The sequence below is a fragment of the Mercenaria mercenaria genome, unplaced genomic scaffold (genome assembly GCF_021730395.1).
Source record: "Mercenaria mercenaria strain notata unplaced genomic scaffold, MADL_Memer_1 contig_2217, whole genome shotgun sequence".
NCBI lineage: Eukaryota > Metazoa > Mollusca > Bivalvia > Venerida > Veneridae > Mercenaria > Mercenaria mercenaria.
This window is the reverse complement of record NW_026460262.1, coordinates 19,364-36,383: the sequence shown is the minus strand read 5'-3', so window position 1 is coordinate 36,383 and position 17,020 is coordinate 19,364. Positions and strand designations below refer to the sequence as shown.

The window sequence follows — 17,020 nt, the reverse complement described above, 5'->3', positions numbered from 1 at the left end:
TCAAAGAAGCAAAGCTGAACCATTTGAACACAATTTAAAGATGTCCATGCATGCCAGGATGCTACTGACCAAACTGGTGTAAATCTGACCATAAATGTAAGATGAGATGTTCAAGCAAAAGAGTTGATGCAAGAGTTATATGATGTGGATGATAATGCGGAACAACTAAGTTTGAACCAAATACATTAATGAAGATCAATGCTGATGCCTGGACAAGAACTATGTTTTGTTTTTGTTTGGTTTAATGTCGCATCGACACAATTTAGGTCATATGGCAATTTTTCAACTTTAATGGCGGAGGAAATCCGCAGGTGTCCTCCTTGTATTATTTCACCATGGGCAGGCACCTGCGCAGAACCACGGATGTTCCTTAAACCAGCTGGATTGCTTCCTCACATGAAAAATTCAACTCAATTACTGTGACTTGAACTTACATCTGTGAGAAGCAAGTGATTTGAAGTCAGCGACCATAACCACTTGGCCACTGAGGCCCCACACCTGGGAGAGTAGGACAGCTCTTCATATACTTCATTTAGTTTAGTTAAAAATTGTGTGTAGTTACAATGAGTTTTTTACATCTTTTATTATTTCTAAACATCAGATATACAAATTCATATAATTCAAACTGTGGTTGTGTATAATAAGGATTGGTTTTACTCCATATCTTGGGATGTCTTGTCCAAAATATTTAACTTAACAGTAATTTATTTCAGGTAAACATAATCATCCTCCAAATAACAAGATTTTTACAGTGGTTATCAATTAACTCAAGGCTGATTGTAAATGTTCAAACTTTAACTTGTAAGTGAAATACATTCCTCATATCGTCTCACAGTACAGAATGTAGTCAGTTCTGGTGCATGAGGTTTCATCTATTTCCCATTCTTTACATTTTCTACAAAAATCATAGTTTGTCACTAACTGTAAGCTTTCATAATTATTTTTTTACATAAAAACCTTGGTTAAATGCTCATATAACAAAACAACATGAAATCTGTCAACATTATATGACACATGCCCTGAAATGCTTGAAAAAATTATAAACAAAGTCCATAGTACGACCTAACTCCAGAACAAAAATAAGTGGACATGAAAGACTGGATAATATGAGATTGTCATCTTCAAGTTGTTCAAGTTGAGTACATGTACATGTAGTTATTAAATTTCAATAATAAAAGTCCAATAAGGGCCGTAACTCATGAAAAATTAAATGGACATGAAATTCCCAAATATATACAAATGTCCTCTTCATGTTGATGACATATACTAAGTTTCATTTCATCTGGATGGAAACTGAAGGAGTTGTGTACACAATGTTCCGATGTAGTTGTAATATTTAAAAATAAAAAGGTCCGTATTAATACTCCAGAAAAATTAATCAGACATAAAATTCCCCAAAACATGCACAAGTCCAATGTGTATCGATTGTGAATACCAAGTTTCATTTCAATTGGGTGGTTTTTGTACGAGTAGTTAAGTACACAATGTTCCAAAGCAACTGTTATATTTCTAAAGCAACTGTTATATTTCTAAGTCAAAACAGGGTCAAAATAAAAAACAAACATGAAAGTTCACATGTGTTTATGTCCATTTCATGTTGACCATTGATAAGTTTCATTTGAATTGGGTGGCAACTGTACACAAGAAATTGTGACAGACTGACGGACAAACAATTCAAACACTGTATACCTCTCTGATCTTCGACACAGGGGGCATACAAATCAAAGAAAATTCAATGCACATTTGATTAACATGCTCTTGCATAAAGAGACCATGTAAGTAGATCGTGGCATCTGTTTACTTCTTTATTATCTTTAAAGGTTCTGCAACCCCTTTGGATAACAACCCGCCTTTTTCTTCATTAAATAGTGGTGGCCAAACCAAAAAGTCTATCTTCTCTCCTGTTGATGCATACACTGTGTAAAAGTTGAGATCTAGTTTGTCTCCAGCTTTCGCATCAAATTTGATGTACAATGGAGGATCATGAATAACCATTGACCAGCAGATTTCTGCACATTTGAGAAGGTAAGGTGTACACAGCTCCAGATGTTTCTTGTTATAGCCTGTTTTATCTGATGACTTAGTTTCCTTGACAAAGACCTGATAAGAAGAAAACAGACTGTATAATACAAAGTGATGGAACAAGAGGTAGATTATAAAGTTTTCAAGAGTAGTAAAACATTCAGTGTCAAATTTCAGCTAAGTATACTACACTTGAAAATCCAGATTTGAATTCACAAACCAAGTTTTATACAGGCATGCGCGGATCCAGAGGGGGTCCGGAGGTCCGCACTCCCCTGGAAAATCCTATAAAATGGAAAGAAGAGAAGAAGGAAAGAAAATGGTTTTTCGAAAAGGCAACATTAGGACTGCATTCAAAGTGTATGTGGCTGCTGCTACATACGACCGCGACATAATTCATTTTTATGTTAATCATCTCAAAGAAACAAAAAATTTTACCTTTAAAAAAACTTGATTTCATTATTTTCCCCAAATTTAACAGGTAAGCTCATAAAAATGTGAAAGCAAGGGGTATATTGTATATAAAATTGCAGAGGAAAAGGTGTTCTTAAATGGTCCTTAAATGCCTCAGAATGCAGGAAATGAAGCGCTGAATTTCAAAATTTTCCAGGGGGGCATGCCCCCAAACCACCCTAGCTGGTCGAACACTTTTCTATTTCAGCCTTTCAAAACTTATTGATGACCATGTACTTGTAAATGGATAACATCCACACACACATGCATACACACAAATATTTAGTGTATAAAAGACACATGTTTGTCGTAATAAAGGGGCTGTCGGATCCCCTCTAAGAATATTGACTGGATCCGCGCATGACAGGTACATGCTGTAATATAGGAGTTACAGTCAAATTTTGTGTCATGGCAATTATTGCTAATTCAAAAGCAGATAACTTCCTCTGCTTGACAAAGAAAGTGTGAAATACAACATACATTTTTCATAAATCAAGGGAACTCCAGACCACCTATTCTGATCTGGCGCACAATCAAACTCGATATAGATATTATGGATAAGACTGTCCAAATATCAAAGAATCTGTGAGAAAATGAAGGTTCTACAGTGTAAACATAGTGAAATGTGACAATAAGTTACTTACAGGCTTATATGTCACATACATCTAATTTGCATGTGAAATACAAATAAGCCTCGTATTTTTAAAGTGACAAGTAGATTGTCTTCGTAAGCATAAGGCACATATAAATGACATATTAGCAGTATATGTTTTTCTGTAAAGGATATTGTATTATTACATAATAACAATAACTTGGCTAAACAATGGTCATTCTTGAATTAATATACCAACATGGGGTCTGTAGTGATATTTTTCTCCTGTACAACTTCAACCTGATTTAGACTTTCAATTTTCATATAGTATTATTTTTATAAAGGTTGGCCATTTTAGAACTCAGCATTTAAGACAGGTTAACTGAAAGGAAATGCAACCCAAAGTCACAAGCTGTCAGTTAAAATTACAAATGCTAGATATGACCTAAGAAGAAGTTGTTGGTAAAGTGGGGCAGTGGGCTAGTGGATAAGGTGTTGGCCGCTCAATCCAGGGATCGTGGGTTCGAGCCCCACTGGGGTCATGATCCTGACTTCTCATATGACACCAGTACTGGTTATTCCAGGAAGCAGACTCGAGAGTGGTTCCAATAAGCTTGAAGCTTTCAATAAAATCGAGCTAAACAAATTAGTATAAACTAAATTAAGTTGTTGGTAGGTCACATAATTATATTCATTACAAATGTCTGTATTTGTCACTAAATTTAATTCATAACCGCTACAAAAAGTTCTTGAAAACAATGTAAACTAAGACTGTTGTTTGTAAAAGCATTTGTTTATGTATCAGAAAACCAACAAGAGCCATGTTAGACATGGCTAATCCCCCCGCCGGGCATATTATAATTGAAAGCTAAAGTTCCTGGCAAGTTAGTGTCTGAAAGTATTAATTTTGGGGAAAGCTTCGAAGAACCGTTTAGTTGTGGTCCGCATCAGGGGTTTTAAAGATGCGAGAGAAAGAATAAGTCAGTGGTGATGTGGTTTACTGCTAAATTTTATCAATTTTCATGAACAGTATAGCTATAATGTTTTTCTATATGGCTACTGTAAAAAGAAGGAATGGAAAGCTAACAGGGAACAAGAGTGCCAGAATGTCACAATATACGCCCGTCACAGCAAATTTCTTTACTCTAGCAGCTGTATTTGCAAATGGAATTTTAATTTTGTGGTTGATTAGTAATCATTGTAAGTCCACAAAAAACTCCTTACCAGGTAGAGATACCTTAAAATACACCTAAAATTGGAAAGTAACATCTATGTTGTACCACAGAAAAGTGGTCTTGCTTTTTCCCTACGGTCAATTATAAAAATGTTACAATATAAGTTATTTATAGTAACAACTAAAGGAAGTTAATCTTTAAAAAAAAAAAAAAAAAAAAAAAAAAAATTGTAAGTCCACATAAAAATCTTTACCAGGTAGAGATTGGTCAAAATACACCTCAAAATTGGATGTAGCATGCATGTTGTACTACAGAAAAGTGGTCTCGATTTTTCCCTACGCCTAGTAATGAAAAAGTTACAATAAAAGTTATTTAAAGTAACAACAAAGGGAAGTAATTCTAAAGAAGGGAACGGCGCATGACACTTCGTCTCATGATGGTTTATAATTGTGACAAGTTACATCAAAATCCCTCCATGCATGAAGAAGAAATGCTTCGGACAAAGTCATTCTTGTATCTGACCTTTGGCCTCTAAGTGTGACCTTGACCTTAGACCTAGGGACCTGGATCTTGCGCATGACACTCCAACTCGTGGTGGTGAACATTTGTGCCAAGTTATATCAAAATCCCTCTATGCATGAAGAAGAAATGCTCCGGACAAGGTTTTCATTCTTGTATCCTTTGACCTCTAAGTGTGACCTTGACCTTAGACCTAGGGACCTGGTTCTTGCACATGACACTCCGCCTCATGGTGGTGTACATTTGTGCCAAGATATATCAAAATCCCTCCATGCATGAAGAAGATATGCTCCGGACAATTTTTTTTAAGAAAATATGATAAAGGGGAATAACTAAAAAAATAGGCAAGGTAGAGTTATTGTTCTTGCACATTGCACTTCCTCCCAATGTGTTCTATCAGTGTATGAAGTTTGAAGAAAATCCCTCCAGTGCTTTTGGAGTTATGCTCCGGACAAAATTTTTTTAAGAAAATAAGATAAAGGGGAATAACTCAAAAAATAGGCAAGGTAGAGTTATTGTTCTTCCACACTGCGCTTCCTCCCAATGTGTTCTATCAGTGTATGAAGTTTGAAGAAAATCCCTATAGTACTTTTGGAGTTATGCTCCGGACAAAGATCGTTGCGAACAATCGCACAGACAGACGGAGAGCATTTCTAATATCCCCTTCGCCTTTGGCGGGGGGATAAACAAGAGCTGTCAATAAGACGGCGCAGGACAAAGTTTTCATTCTTGTATCCTTTGACCTCTAAGTGTGACCTTGACCTTAGACCTAGGGACCTGGTTCTTGCGCATGACACTCCGTCTCATGATGGTGAACAATTGTGCCAAGTTACATCAAAATCCCTCCATGCATGAAGAAGATATGCTCCGGACAAAGTCATTCTTGAATTTGACCTTTGATCTCTAAGTGTGACCTTGACCTTAGACCTAGGGACCTGGTTCTTGCACATGACACTCCGTCTCATGATGGTGAACAATTGTGCCAAGTTACATCAAAATCCCTCCATGCATGAAGAAGATATGCTCCGGACAAAGTCATTCTTGAATTTGACCTTTGATCTCTAAGTGTGACCTTGACCTTAGACCTAGGGACCTGGTTCTTGCGCATGACACTCCGTCTCATGATGGTGAACAACTGTGCCAAGTTTCATCAAAATCCCTCTATGCATGAAGAAGATATGCTCCGGACAAAGTCTGTGGAGGCCACCCGCCAGCCCGCCCATCCGCCCAACCGCGCGCCAGGGTCGTTCTCATAATACGTCCTGTTTTTCAAACAGGCATATAAAAAGGGTGACCACAAGGCAAAATTTATGTATCTAAGATATTTTATTACAATTTACAGCAAAATTAAATTTTATTATGCAATGCAGGGTTTCAGAAATCGGCAAATTTATTGGTAGCCCATTGGGCTACCAAAATTTTAATCTGGTAGCACGAACATTTAAGTTTATTTGGCAATGGCCATTTCGGTTTATTTACTATGTGCTGCTATACTACAGTGGATGGTATGATTAAATTATTAGAGGTTTCATAATTTTAGCCATACGCACATTGTTATAAATTTTGTTTTCTTAAATAGCAATTATCATTACTCCTTTTTCTCATTTTAAAAGATAAAACTAAATGTTTTTAAACTGAGAAATATTATCAGGAGTACTCCTGATAGTTATTGCAACATGGCAATAAAAAAAAAGGAATGCAAATCAATTTTTATAAACTTGCAAATTCCTTAGAACTTACTAACTTAGAGCTGTATGAAATGTAATTTATCTCAAAATTATTTAAAGCTGATTCTGTCTGATTCTAAACATCTGTCTGGTTTAATAAACGGACTAGAACCGCGTATATAACGTCTCTCAGTTTCTTGGCACTGTGTACTCACTTATCCGAATTTATGTTTGTCCAAAATTTTGTATACTTTCTGATATTTTGCTAAATCATGGTAGATTTTTTTTGCATGTTAGGCAAGTATTTAAACTGAAAAGCGTAAACAATCAATGTAAGCACTAAACTGCCTCATAATCAAATATCTGTTCTTTCTGATCGCTTGATAAGTATTGAGGTCAGCGAAACCGAAAGTACACTTTGGCAGGTGGCGCTAAAATGACGTAATTTTAATACTGGTTTGCAAATTGTTTTAAACAATACCAATCAGCGACTTTGATTTTATTGGAGCAGTCTAAAATCACTCGTGCACATGTTTTTGTAAACATTTGCCTGCGGGTACGATTAAACGGTTAATTGTTTGCCGATTGTGACAGTAGGTGGTAAGATAATTAAAGCCTCGGGCGTGTATCTCTTGATAAACAAGGGGATTATAGACAACTATCAAAATTATATTTGAAGACTAAATTATTGATTTCCGGGCTCCTCGATACGGAGTTTCAGGGTAGCCCAGCGGGCACGCTCTGAAAAAATTTAGTAGCCCGACAGAATTTTCTGGTAGCTCCCGGGCTCCGGACATGGGATTTCTGAAACCCTGTGCAATGATAACAACTTGCATGCAAAATTTCAATTTTTTCAAGTCAAAAGAGACCTTAATTTGAATTATTTAATGTAGTTGTTACTGAGATATAGCTTGACAGCCTGGATGCAGATGGGACAGTCCTGGGTTCCACCTCACCATTATCACTAGAAAAACAACCGAAGATATTTACCTGTACTAACAGGAAAACTGAAAAATTGTGTGACTCTTACAAGTGCATAATGACAACCAATAGTGAAACTAGTGACACAAATATGAATGTAAACCAAACTGATGATCAGTATTATACCTCACTACCAGACGTTTCTATTGAGGATATCAAATTTGACACTAATGGCTTGAATTTTATGCATTTAAATATTCATTACCTGTATCCAAAACAAGAGATCACAGAGTGATCTTGGCGCCCACCATTGAGCCATTTTTGAATGTTCCAAATTTCAAGACTAGCTCAAGGTCAAAATCAAGGTCAAATTTCATTTCGGTACACATCGAAAGCTGTAGCTTGAGAAATGTGAAAGTAGGTCACTAGATCAAAATCAATGTCAAATTTCAATTTAGAACACAAAAATATGGTCCAAATTTGAAGCCTGTAGAAATGTAAAAGTAGGTCACTAGGTCAATCTCAAGATCAAAGTTCATTTCGGTGCTCAAAACTATGCACGTGGTTCAAATTTGAAGGCTGTAGCTTGAGAAATCTGAAAGTAGGTCACTAGGTCAAAATGAAGGTCAAATTTCATTTCATTTCGGTATACAAAACTATGCATGTGCTACAAATTTGAAGCCTGTAGCTTGGGAAATGTGAAAGTAGGTCACTGGGTCAAAATCAAGGTCCAAGTTCATTTTGGAACACAAAACTGTGCATGTGGTTCAAATTTGAAGCCTGTACCTTCAAAAATGAGAAAGTAGGTCACTAGGTCAATGTCAAGGTCAAAGTTTTTTTCCGTACACAAAACTATGCATGTGGTCTAAATCTGAAGGCTGTTGCTTGAGAAATGTGAAAGTAGGTCACTAGGTCAAAATCAAGGTCAAATTTCATTTCGGAATACAAAACTATGCAAGTGGTCCAAATTTGAAGGCTGTAGCTACAGAAATGTGAAAGTAGGTCACTAGGTCAAAATCAAGGTCAACTCATGTCAGGGTTCACCTTGCCACTCAAAAATATACATGTGGTTCAAATCTGAATGTTGTAAATTATTGACAAGAAGATTTTAAAAGCTTTTCCCTTATATTAGTCTATATGAACCATGTGACCCCCGGGGCGGAGCCATATTTGACCCTAGGGGGATAATTTTAACAAACTTAGTAGAGAACCACTAGATGATGCTACATTACAAATATCAAAGCCCTAGGCTTTGTGGTTTGGACGAGAAGAATTTCAAAGTTTTTCCCTATATAAGTCTATGTAAACCATGTGACCCCCAGGGCGGGGCTATATTTGACCCTAGGGGGATAATTTGAACAATCTTAGTAGAAGACCACTAGATGATGTCACATACAAAATATCAAAGCCCTAGGCCCTGTGGTTTTGGACAAGAGGTTTTTCATAGTTTTTCCCTATATAAGTCTATATAAACCATGTGACCCCCGGGGTGGGGCCATATTTGACTCCAGGGAAATAATTTAAATGATCTTGGTAGAGGACTATTAGATGATGCTTTATACAAAATATCAAAGCCCTATGCTCTGTGGTTTTGGACAAGAAGGTTTTCAAAGTTTTTTCCTATATAAATCTATGTAAATTATAAAAATAAACAAAGGGCCATAACTCACTCAAAAATTGTTGAACCAGTCTGATTTTCAGGGGGACACCAACTACGGTACCAATTCATCATTCAGACAAAGTTTGGTCAAAATCCCCCCAGTAGTTTCTGAGGAGATGCGATAACGAGAAATTGTTAACGGACGGACGGACCACGGACGCAGAGTGATTTGAATAGCCCATCATCCGATGATGGTGGGCTAATTAAATGAAATCAAGTTTCTGATAGATAAATTTTCAAATATTGATATACTTGGATTAGGAGAAACTTTTCTCAGTGATGCATTTTCAAACAGTGAATTTCATTTGAACAACTATCAATTTTTCCGTCCTGATAGGCAATCAAATGGTGGTGGAATTATCCTGTATGTTAAGTCTAGTTTACCATGTGAAAAAAGAACTGATCTCGAATCAAATGATCTTAAGGCTATCTGGTTAGTAATAAAAAGCAACAAGCAAAAACCCTACATAATAGGATACATCTATAGGCCACCATCATCCCCATCTACATGGAATGACAAAATTGAAGAAATACTAGAAAAGCTCTATGCAGAAAACAAAGAAATTATAATTTTTGGGGACTTTAACTACAATTTTGAAAAATCAGTTTCCACAAATACAAAATGGAATAACATCATTCACACTTTCAATTTAGAACAACTTATTACCAAGCCTACTAGAGTCACGAAATTGTCATCAACAATCATAGACCACATATATACAAATCACCCACAAAACATAATGTTCACTGATGTCCCTATACTATCTTTGTGTGACCACTGTCCTATATGCTTCACAAGGAAAACACATGCAAAGCTGAAAAAAGGTCCTTTGCATATAACAATTAATTACAGAAACTTAAAACAATTCAATACAGACAATTTTATTGATGATCTATCAAATCAACCATGGTCACTTATCAACATGTATAGTGACCCAGATGATACACTAGATAATTTAATAAAATATACTTACAAGTTCTAAATACGCATGCACCATACAAGCAAAAATGTGTAAAGCAAATAAATCAAAAGGATTGGTTCAATGATGAAATTGCAAGTGCTACAAATAAAAGGGACTATGCTTAGAAAAAGCATCTAACAGAAGAATTCAAATACTGGAAGTCACAAGTAAAAAAACTTTCTTACAAAGCTCAAAGGGAATTTTTTAATCAAGAGATAAACTCCAACAATAAAAATAAAAAAAACTGTGGAAAAATTTAAAAGACATTTTAGGCAAAAGAGAAACTTACCAGACAATCTATATAAATGACAATCAAAGAAACCCCATTACTGACACAAAAATAACACCTGACACATTTAACGCATTCTTTTCAAATGTCTTCAAAAAGGCAGAAAGAATCTCAACTCTAAGTAATGAAACTAAATCTGTCCCAAAAGACAACATGCAACATAAAATAAACAAGGCAGTCTGAAGGACAGCTAAATCCCCCGCCACTGTTATAGATAGTGAAAGGGTAAACCTTTGACCTTTAGCTGTGACCTTGACCTTGAACTGATATGGCTGACTCATGAATTCTGCACAACGTCTTGATGAGGTGATCATTTGACCCAAAGTTCATGAAAATCCTTCAAGGGGTTTAGGAGATATAGAGCTAAAACATTTGACCTAAAATTTAAAAGACATTTTAGGCAAAAGAGAAACTTACCAGACAATCTATATAAATGACAATCAAAGAAACCCCATTACTGACACAAAAATAACACCTGACACATTTAACGCATTCTTTTCAAATGTCTTCAAAAAGGCAGAAAGAATCTCAACTCTAAGTAATGAAACTAAATCTGTCCCAAAAGACAACATGCAACATAAAATAAACAAGGCAGTCTGAAAGACAGCTAAATCCCCCGCCACTGCTATGGATAGTGAAAGGGTAAACCTTTGATTTTAGCTGTGACCTTGACCTTGAACTGACATGGCTGACTCATGAATTCTGCACAACGTCTTGATGAGGTGATCATTTGACCCAAGTTTCATGAAAATCCTTCAAGGGGTTTAGGAGATATAGAGCTAAAACATTTGACCTTGAGTTGTGACCTTGACCTTGAGTTGACATGGCTGTCTCATGAGCTCTTGATGAGGTGATCATTTGACCAAAGTTTGATGAAAATCCTTCAAGGGGTTTAAGAGATACAGAGTGGACATAAAATGGAAGGCTCAAACATTTGACCCTCAGTTGTGACCTTGACCTTGAGCCGGCATGGCTAACTCATGGGTTCTGCATATCCTCTTGATGAGGTGATCATTTGACGCAAGTTTGATGAAAATCCTTCAAGGGGTTTAGGAGATATAGAGCGGACACGAAACAGAAGGCTCAAACCTTTGACCTTAAGTTGTGACCTTGACCTTGAGCCAGCATGGCTGACTTATTAGTTCTGCACGTCGTCTTGATGAGGTGATCATTTAATCCAAGTTTCATAATTATCCTTCAAGAGGTTTAAGAGATACAGAGCGGACACGAAATGGCAAGCTCAAACCTTTGACCTTGAGTTGTGACCTTGACCTTGAGCCGACATGGCTGACTCATGGGTTCTGCATATCATCTTGATGAGGTGATCATTTGATTCAAGTTTTACAATTATCCTTCAAGGGGTTTAGGAGATACAAAGCGGACACGAAATGGAAGGCTCAAACCTTTGACCTTGAGTTGTGACCTTGACCTTGAACCGACATGACTGATTCATGGGTTCTGCACATCGTCTTGATGAGGTGATCATTTGACCCAAGTTTCATGAAAATCCTTCAAGGGGTTTAGGAGATACAGAGCGGACAAAAAATGTTACGGAAGGACGGAAGGAGACCATTCCTATAACCCCCCCCACCATTTGTGGCAGGGGATTAAAAAAAACCCCACCATTTGTGGCAGGGGATTAAAAACACAACACAACTTGAAATACCTAAAATAGATGAAAAATCTGTAAAAAGAGCACTAGACTCCCTTGATACAACAAAGGCCACAGGGCTTGACTGTATCAGTGCTAAATTTCTTAAAACTAGTTCCTCTGTGATATGCAAACCATTGTGTGCAATAATCAATATGAGCATATAAACTAAGTTTCCATCCTCACTGAAACAGTCTAAAGTAACACCGATATTCAAACAAGAGCACTACCTTGGGGGTGCTGACGCTCATCTGATTTTTTTGTACAATAGAAATATTGTCCTACCCATGATTTTCTAAGTCTAAAAAGGGTCATCATTCTTGCAAAAAGCAGAACAGAGTTACGTTTCTTGATGTACAACGTCCACTTATGATGGTGAAAAACTGTTGAAAGTTTTAAAGCAATAGCTTTGATAGTTTAGGAGAAAAGTTGACCCAAACATAAAACTTAACCACGAAAACCGATTTTCTAAGTCAAAAAGGGGCAATAATTCTTACAAAAAGCAGGATGGAGTTATGTTTCTTGATGTACAGGGTCAGCTTATGATAGTGAACAAGTGTTGTAAGTTTCAAAGCAATAGCTTTGATAGTTTAGGAGAAAAAGTTGACCTAAACATAAAACTTAACCAAGAAATCTGATATTTTCTAAGTACAAGTACAAAAGGGGCCATAAATCTTGCAAAAAGCAGGATGGAGTTATGTTTCTTGCTGTACAGGGTCAGCTTATGATGGTGAACAAGTGTTCCAAGTTTCAAAGCAATAGCTTTGATAGTTTAGGAGAAAAGCTGACCTAAACATAAAACTTAACCAGACAACGCCGACGCCAACGCCGATCAAGTGATGACAATAACTCATCATTTTTTTTTCCAAAAATCAGATGAGCTAAAAAGGACAAAAATCTGACAAAAACAATTATAGACCTATATAAATATTGCCTGTCCTCTCTAAAATATTTGAAAAACATGTATCAGATCACTTGAAAAAAATTTTAGAAACTCATAAATTGATCTTTAACACTCAGTCTGGGTTTAGAACTAAACACTCATGTGAAACAGCTTTGATAAATATAACTGACAACTGGATCAATGCAATAAATGATGTAAACTTGTTGGGACAATATTTCTTGACCTCTCAAAGGCCTTTGACCTAGTAAATCACAGAGTTCTTCTTGAAATGCTCCACTGTTATCATCTGTCTCAAAAGTCAATTAACTGGATTACATCATACCTCTCCAATAGAACACAGAGAGTCAGTGTTTCAGGTACCCTCTCGGAACCTGAAGAGGTTCTGTCAGGGGTACCGCAGGGATCAGTTTTAGGGCCTCTACTGTTCATTATTTACATAATGACCTGCCATTTCATGTGGACAATTCTACCACAGATATGTTTGCAGATGATACTACAATAACAGTCTCAGGATACTCTGTTCCTGAATTATGCAAAAACCTTCAAGCCGACCTTGACAATGTAAACAGATGGTGCAAACAAAACACGATGATTCTAAATGCACAAATCAAAGGCCTGAAGGGCCTGAAAGTCGGCTAACGATTGATGTACTGGTAGTATAGTCTAAATGGCAAGGTTATAACATCAAACAACAGGAATAATGAATACAGGATGCACATGAATGACCGGTTTTGTGGGTAAAAATAATATGCTTCCATGCAACTTATTTCAAATATTCCTTTTCCTCAGATTATGTATGGTAATAAATCAATGAAATCGATTAAAGTGGTGTATGAAAACTGAGGCTTCAATTCTAATAATTTCTAAGATTCATACAATTTCCATCAATAGTATCAAAGTTCTAACCCACCTAGGAATGATCTGAGAAGGATCACATCTAAAAACAAGAGGGCCATGATGGCCCTATATCGCTCACCTGAGTACAGTTGCTTGCTTGAACAAATTTCTTAGCTAAAGCTTTAAGATCTAGGCCTTCTGGTTTATTTTTAGCAAATTTATGAAGATTTCCCTATGCACAATCAAGTAACCCTGGGGCTGGGTCAATTTGACCCTTGGGGGTCAAGTTTTGAACAAATTTTGTAGAGGTCCACTAGGCAATGCTGCATGTCAAATATCTAAGCTCTAGGCCTTCTGGTTTATTTTTAGAAAATTTTGAAGATTTTTCTATGTACAATCAAGTAACCCCATGGGCCGGAGCCAATTTGACCCCGGGGGGTCATGATTTGAAAAAAAATTGTAGAAGTCTACTAGGCAATGCTACATGTCAAATATCTAAGATCTAGGCCTTCTGGTTTATTTTTAGAATTTTTTTGAAGATTTTCCTATGTAAAATCAAGTGACCCCTGGGGCGGGGTCAATTTTGACCCCGGGGGTCATGATTTGAACAAATTTTGTAGAAGTCCACTAGGCCATGCTACATGTGAAATATCTAAGCTCTAGGCCTTCTGGTTTATTTTAAGAAATTTTTTGAAGATTTTCATATGTAAAATCAAGTGACCCCTGGGGCGGGGTCAATTTTGACCCCGGGAGTCATGATTTGAAAAAATGTTGTAGAGGTCCACAAGGCCATGCTACATGTGAAATATCTAAGCTCTAGGCCTTCTGGTTTATTTTTAGAAATTTTTTGAAGATTTTCATATGTAAAATCAAGTGACCCCTAGGGCGGGGTCAATTTTGACCCCGGGTCATGATTTGAATAACTTTAGTAGAGGTCCACTGGGCAATGCTACATGTCAAATATCTAAGCTCTAGGGCTTCTGCTTTTTGAGAAGAAGATTTTTTAAGATTTTCCTATGTAAAATCAAGTGACCCCTGCGGCTGGGCCAATTTTGACCCCGAGGGTCATGATTTAAACAAATTTTGTAGAGGTCCACTAGGCAATGCTACAAGTTAAATATCTAAGCTCTAGGCCTTCTGGTTTATTTTTAGATTTTTTTTTAAGATTGGGTCATGATTTGAACAACTTTAGTAGAGGGCCACTAGGCAATGCTACATGTCAATTATCTAAGCCTCAGGGCTTATGCTTTTTGAGAAGAAGATTTTTTAAGATTTTCCTATGTACAATCAAGTAACCCCTGGGGCGGGATCAATTTTGACCCTGGGGTCATGATTTGAACAAATTTGGTAGAGGTCCATTAGGCAATGCTTCACACCAAATATCTAAGCTCTAGGGCTTCTGGTTTTTGAGAAGAAGATTTTTAAAGATTTTCATATGTAAAATCAAGTGACCCCTGGGGCGGGGTCAATTTTGACCCCGGGGGTCATGATTTAAACAAATTTTGTAAAGGTCCACTAGACAATGCTACATGTGAAATATCTAAGCTCTAGGCCTTCCATTTTATTTTTAGAAATTTTTTGAAGATTTTCATTTGTAAAATCAAGTGACCCCTGGGGCGGGGTCAATTTTGACCCGGAGGTCATGATTTGAACAACTTTAGTAGAGGTCCACTAGGCCATGCTACATGTCAAATACCTAAGCTTTAGGGCTTCTGCTTTTTGAGAAGAAGATTTTTTAAGATTTTCCTATGTAAAATCAAGTGACCCCTGGGGTGGGGTCAATTTTGACCCGGAGGTCATGATTTGAACAAACTTGGCAGAGGTCCACTAGGCAATGCTTCACACCAAATATCTAAGCTCTAAGGTTTCTTGTTTTTGAGAAGAAGATTTTAAAGTTTTTCCTTTCAGTTGCCATGGCAACCAGAGTTCTCCATGGAATTCAATTCTTTGAATAATTTTGAAAGGGGGCCACCCAAGGATCATTCCTGTGAAGTTTAATGTAATTCTGCCCAGTGGTTTTCAAGAAGAAGATTTTTTTACAAATTGTTGACGCACGACTGACGATGCTCAACGGAACGCACGACGGACATCAAGCGGTCACAATAGCTCACCTTGTCACTTCGTGACAGGTGAGCTAATAAAGTAAACCGAAATGGATCTCATGTAAAAGTTACAACTTGGTATCTTCGATATCCTCTGGAAGAAAGTGACTGATGGGCAAGGTGGCTATAACTATGCTCCCCCATTTTAGAGACCATAACAAGCATATCAGAAAAGTGGAAAGAACAAGCATTATATTCAGTGAATTTAAAACCGCTGCCAAATAAGTGGTTTTAGTATATTTTGAAAGATATTTTATTTCTAGATATACCTAAGTTGTGTACAAAAAGACAAACAGTATTGAATATACATGTGCTGTCTAAAATACTCTTTATAGTTTCCCGTTGGCCGATTTTCGCCAAGAGTCACAGGTTTTAATCTCTAAGATTTGCAATTATTTTGATTGAAATAGCCATCTGCCTGCTTGCTGAAGATGGAACAGACAATATTAAATGTTCAAGTTCTACCAGTTTCAGATTGTTTTTAGGGTGTTTTTTTCCCAACTGAACAGAGATTTTGTTACTGTAACAATAAATATCAATGAAATGGACATTCAGTCGATGTCTAGTAAAACTTTGGTTGAAATTATACAAGTATTTAAACCCAATATATTTCTCTAAAATTGAAGAGTGGTTCGCAAAAATAAAAATGTTGAAAGTACAAACTACAATTTGACAGCTGACACTAAGATACTGCCCACGACTACAACTATATATTTTTAAAGTAAACATTTGCCTCCGGCATTACCAAAACGGGTAATTATCGGCTGGTATATTCGCACGTGATAAAATTTGAATATGACAATTTATATATTGAAATTTTATAGCGCGGATTGCCACATACAATTTGTAATGGATGGACGAAAGAACTGTTCAGATATTTTACAGCTAAAGGGCCTGGCGGTAACCGTGTCATACATCTTAGGTATTGTTCAATCATATTATAAGTGATGTGAATTTAAAGTATACTTACTTTTGCGTTTAAAGATATGTAAATGTTGCTGAGTGTCAATGTTATAGTGTCATGAATGTTTACACTGACAGGAAAATAGCGCATTCGAAACTAAGGGAACGTTGATGAAATACAGTGTGCCCCAGGGATCAGTGCTTGGTCCAAAGAACTATATCATGTACACTAAACCCGTGGGTGCCATATGCAGACGTCATGGACTTCTTCATCATTTCTACGCTGATGACTCTGAATTATACCTATCTTTTAAGCCGATAGAGGCTGTGGCCAGAAGTGAAGCTTTGCGCCGCATTGAGAGC

At 36.8% G+C, this 17,020-nt stretch overlaps 1 protein-coding gene across 1 annotated transcript in view; it reads right to left on the bottom strand.

The window, feature by feature from the left end:
• Positions 1–564: 564 nt before the first annotated feature.
• LOC128552263 (uncharacterized) overlaps positions 565–17,020 on the bottom strand; it is a 31,508-nt gene continuing 15,052 nt past the window's right edge. The window contains exon 2 of the mRNA XM_053533292.1: positions 565–2,100. Within this exon, the coding sequence (XP_053389267.1) occupies positions 1,798–2,100 (303 nt within the window). The 3' untranslated portion in view covers positions 565–1,797. The remainder of the gene's footprint in view (positions 2,101–17,020) is intronic.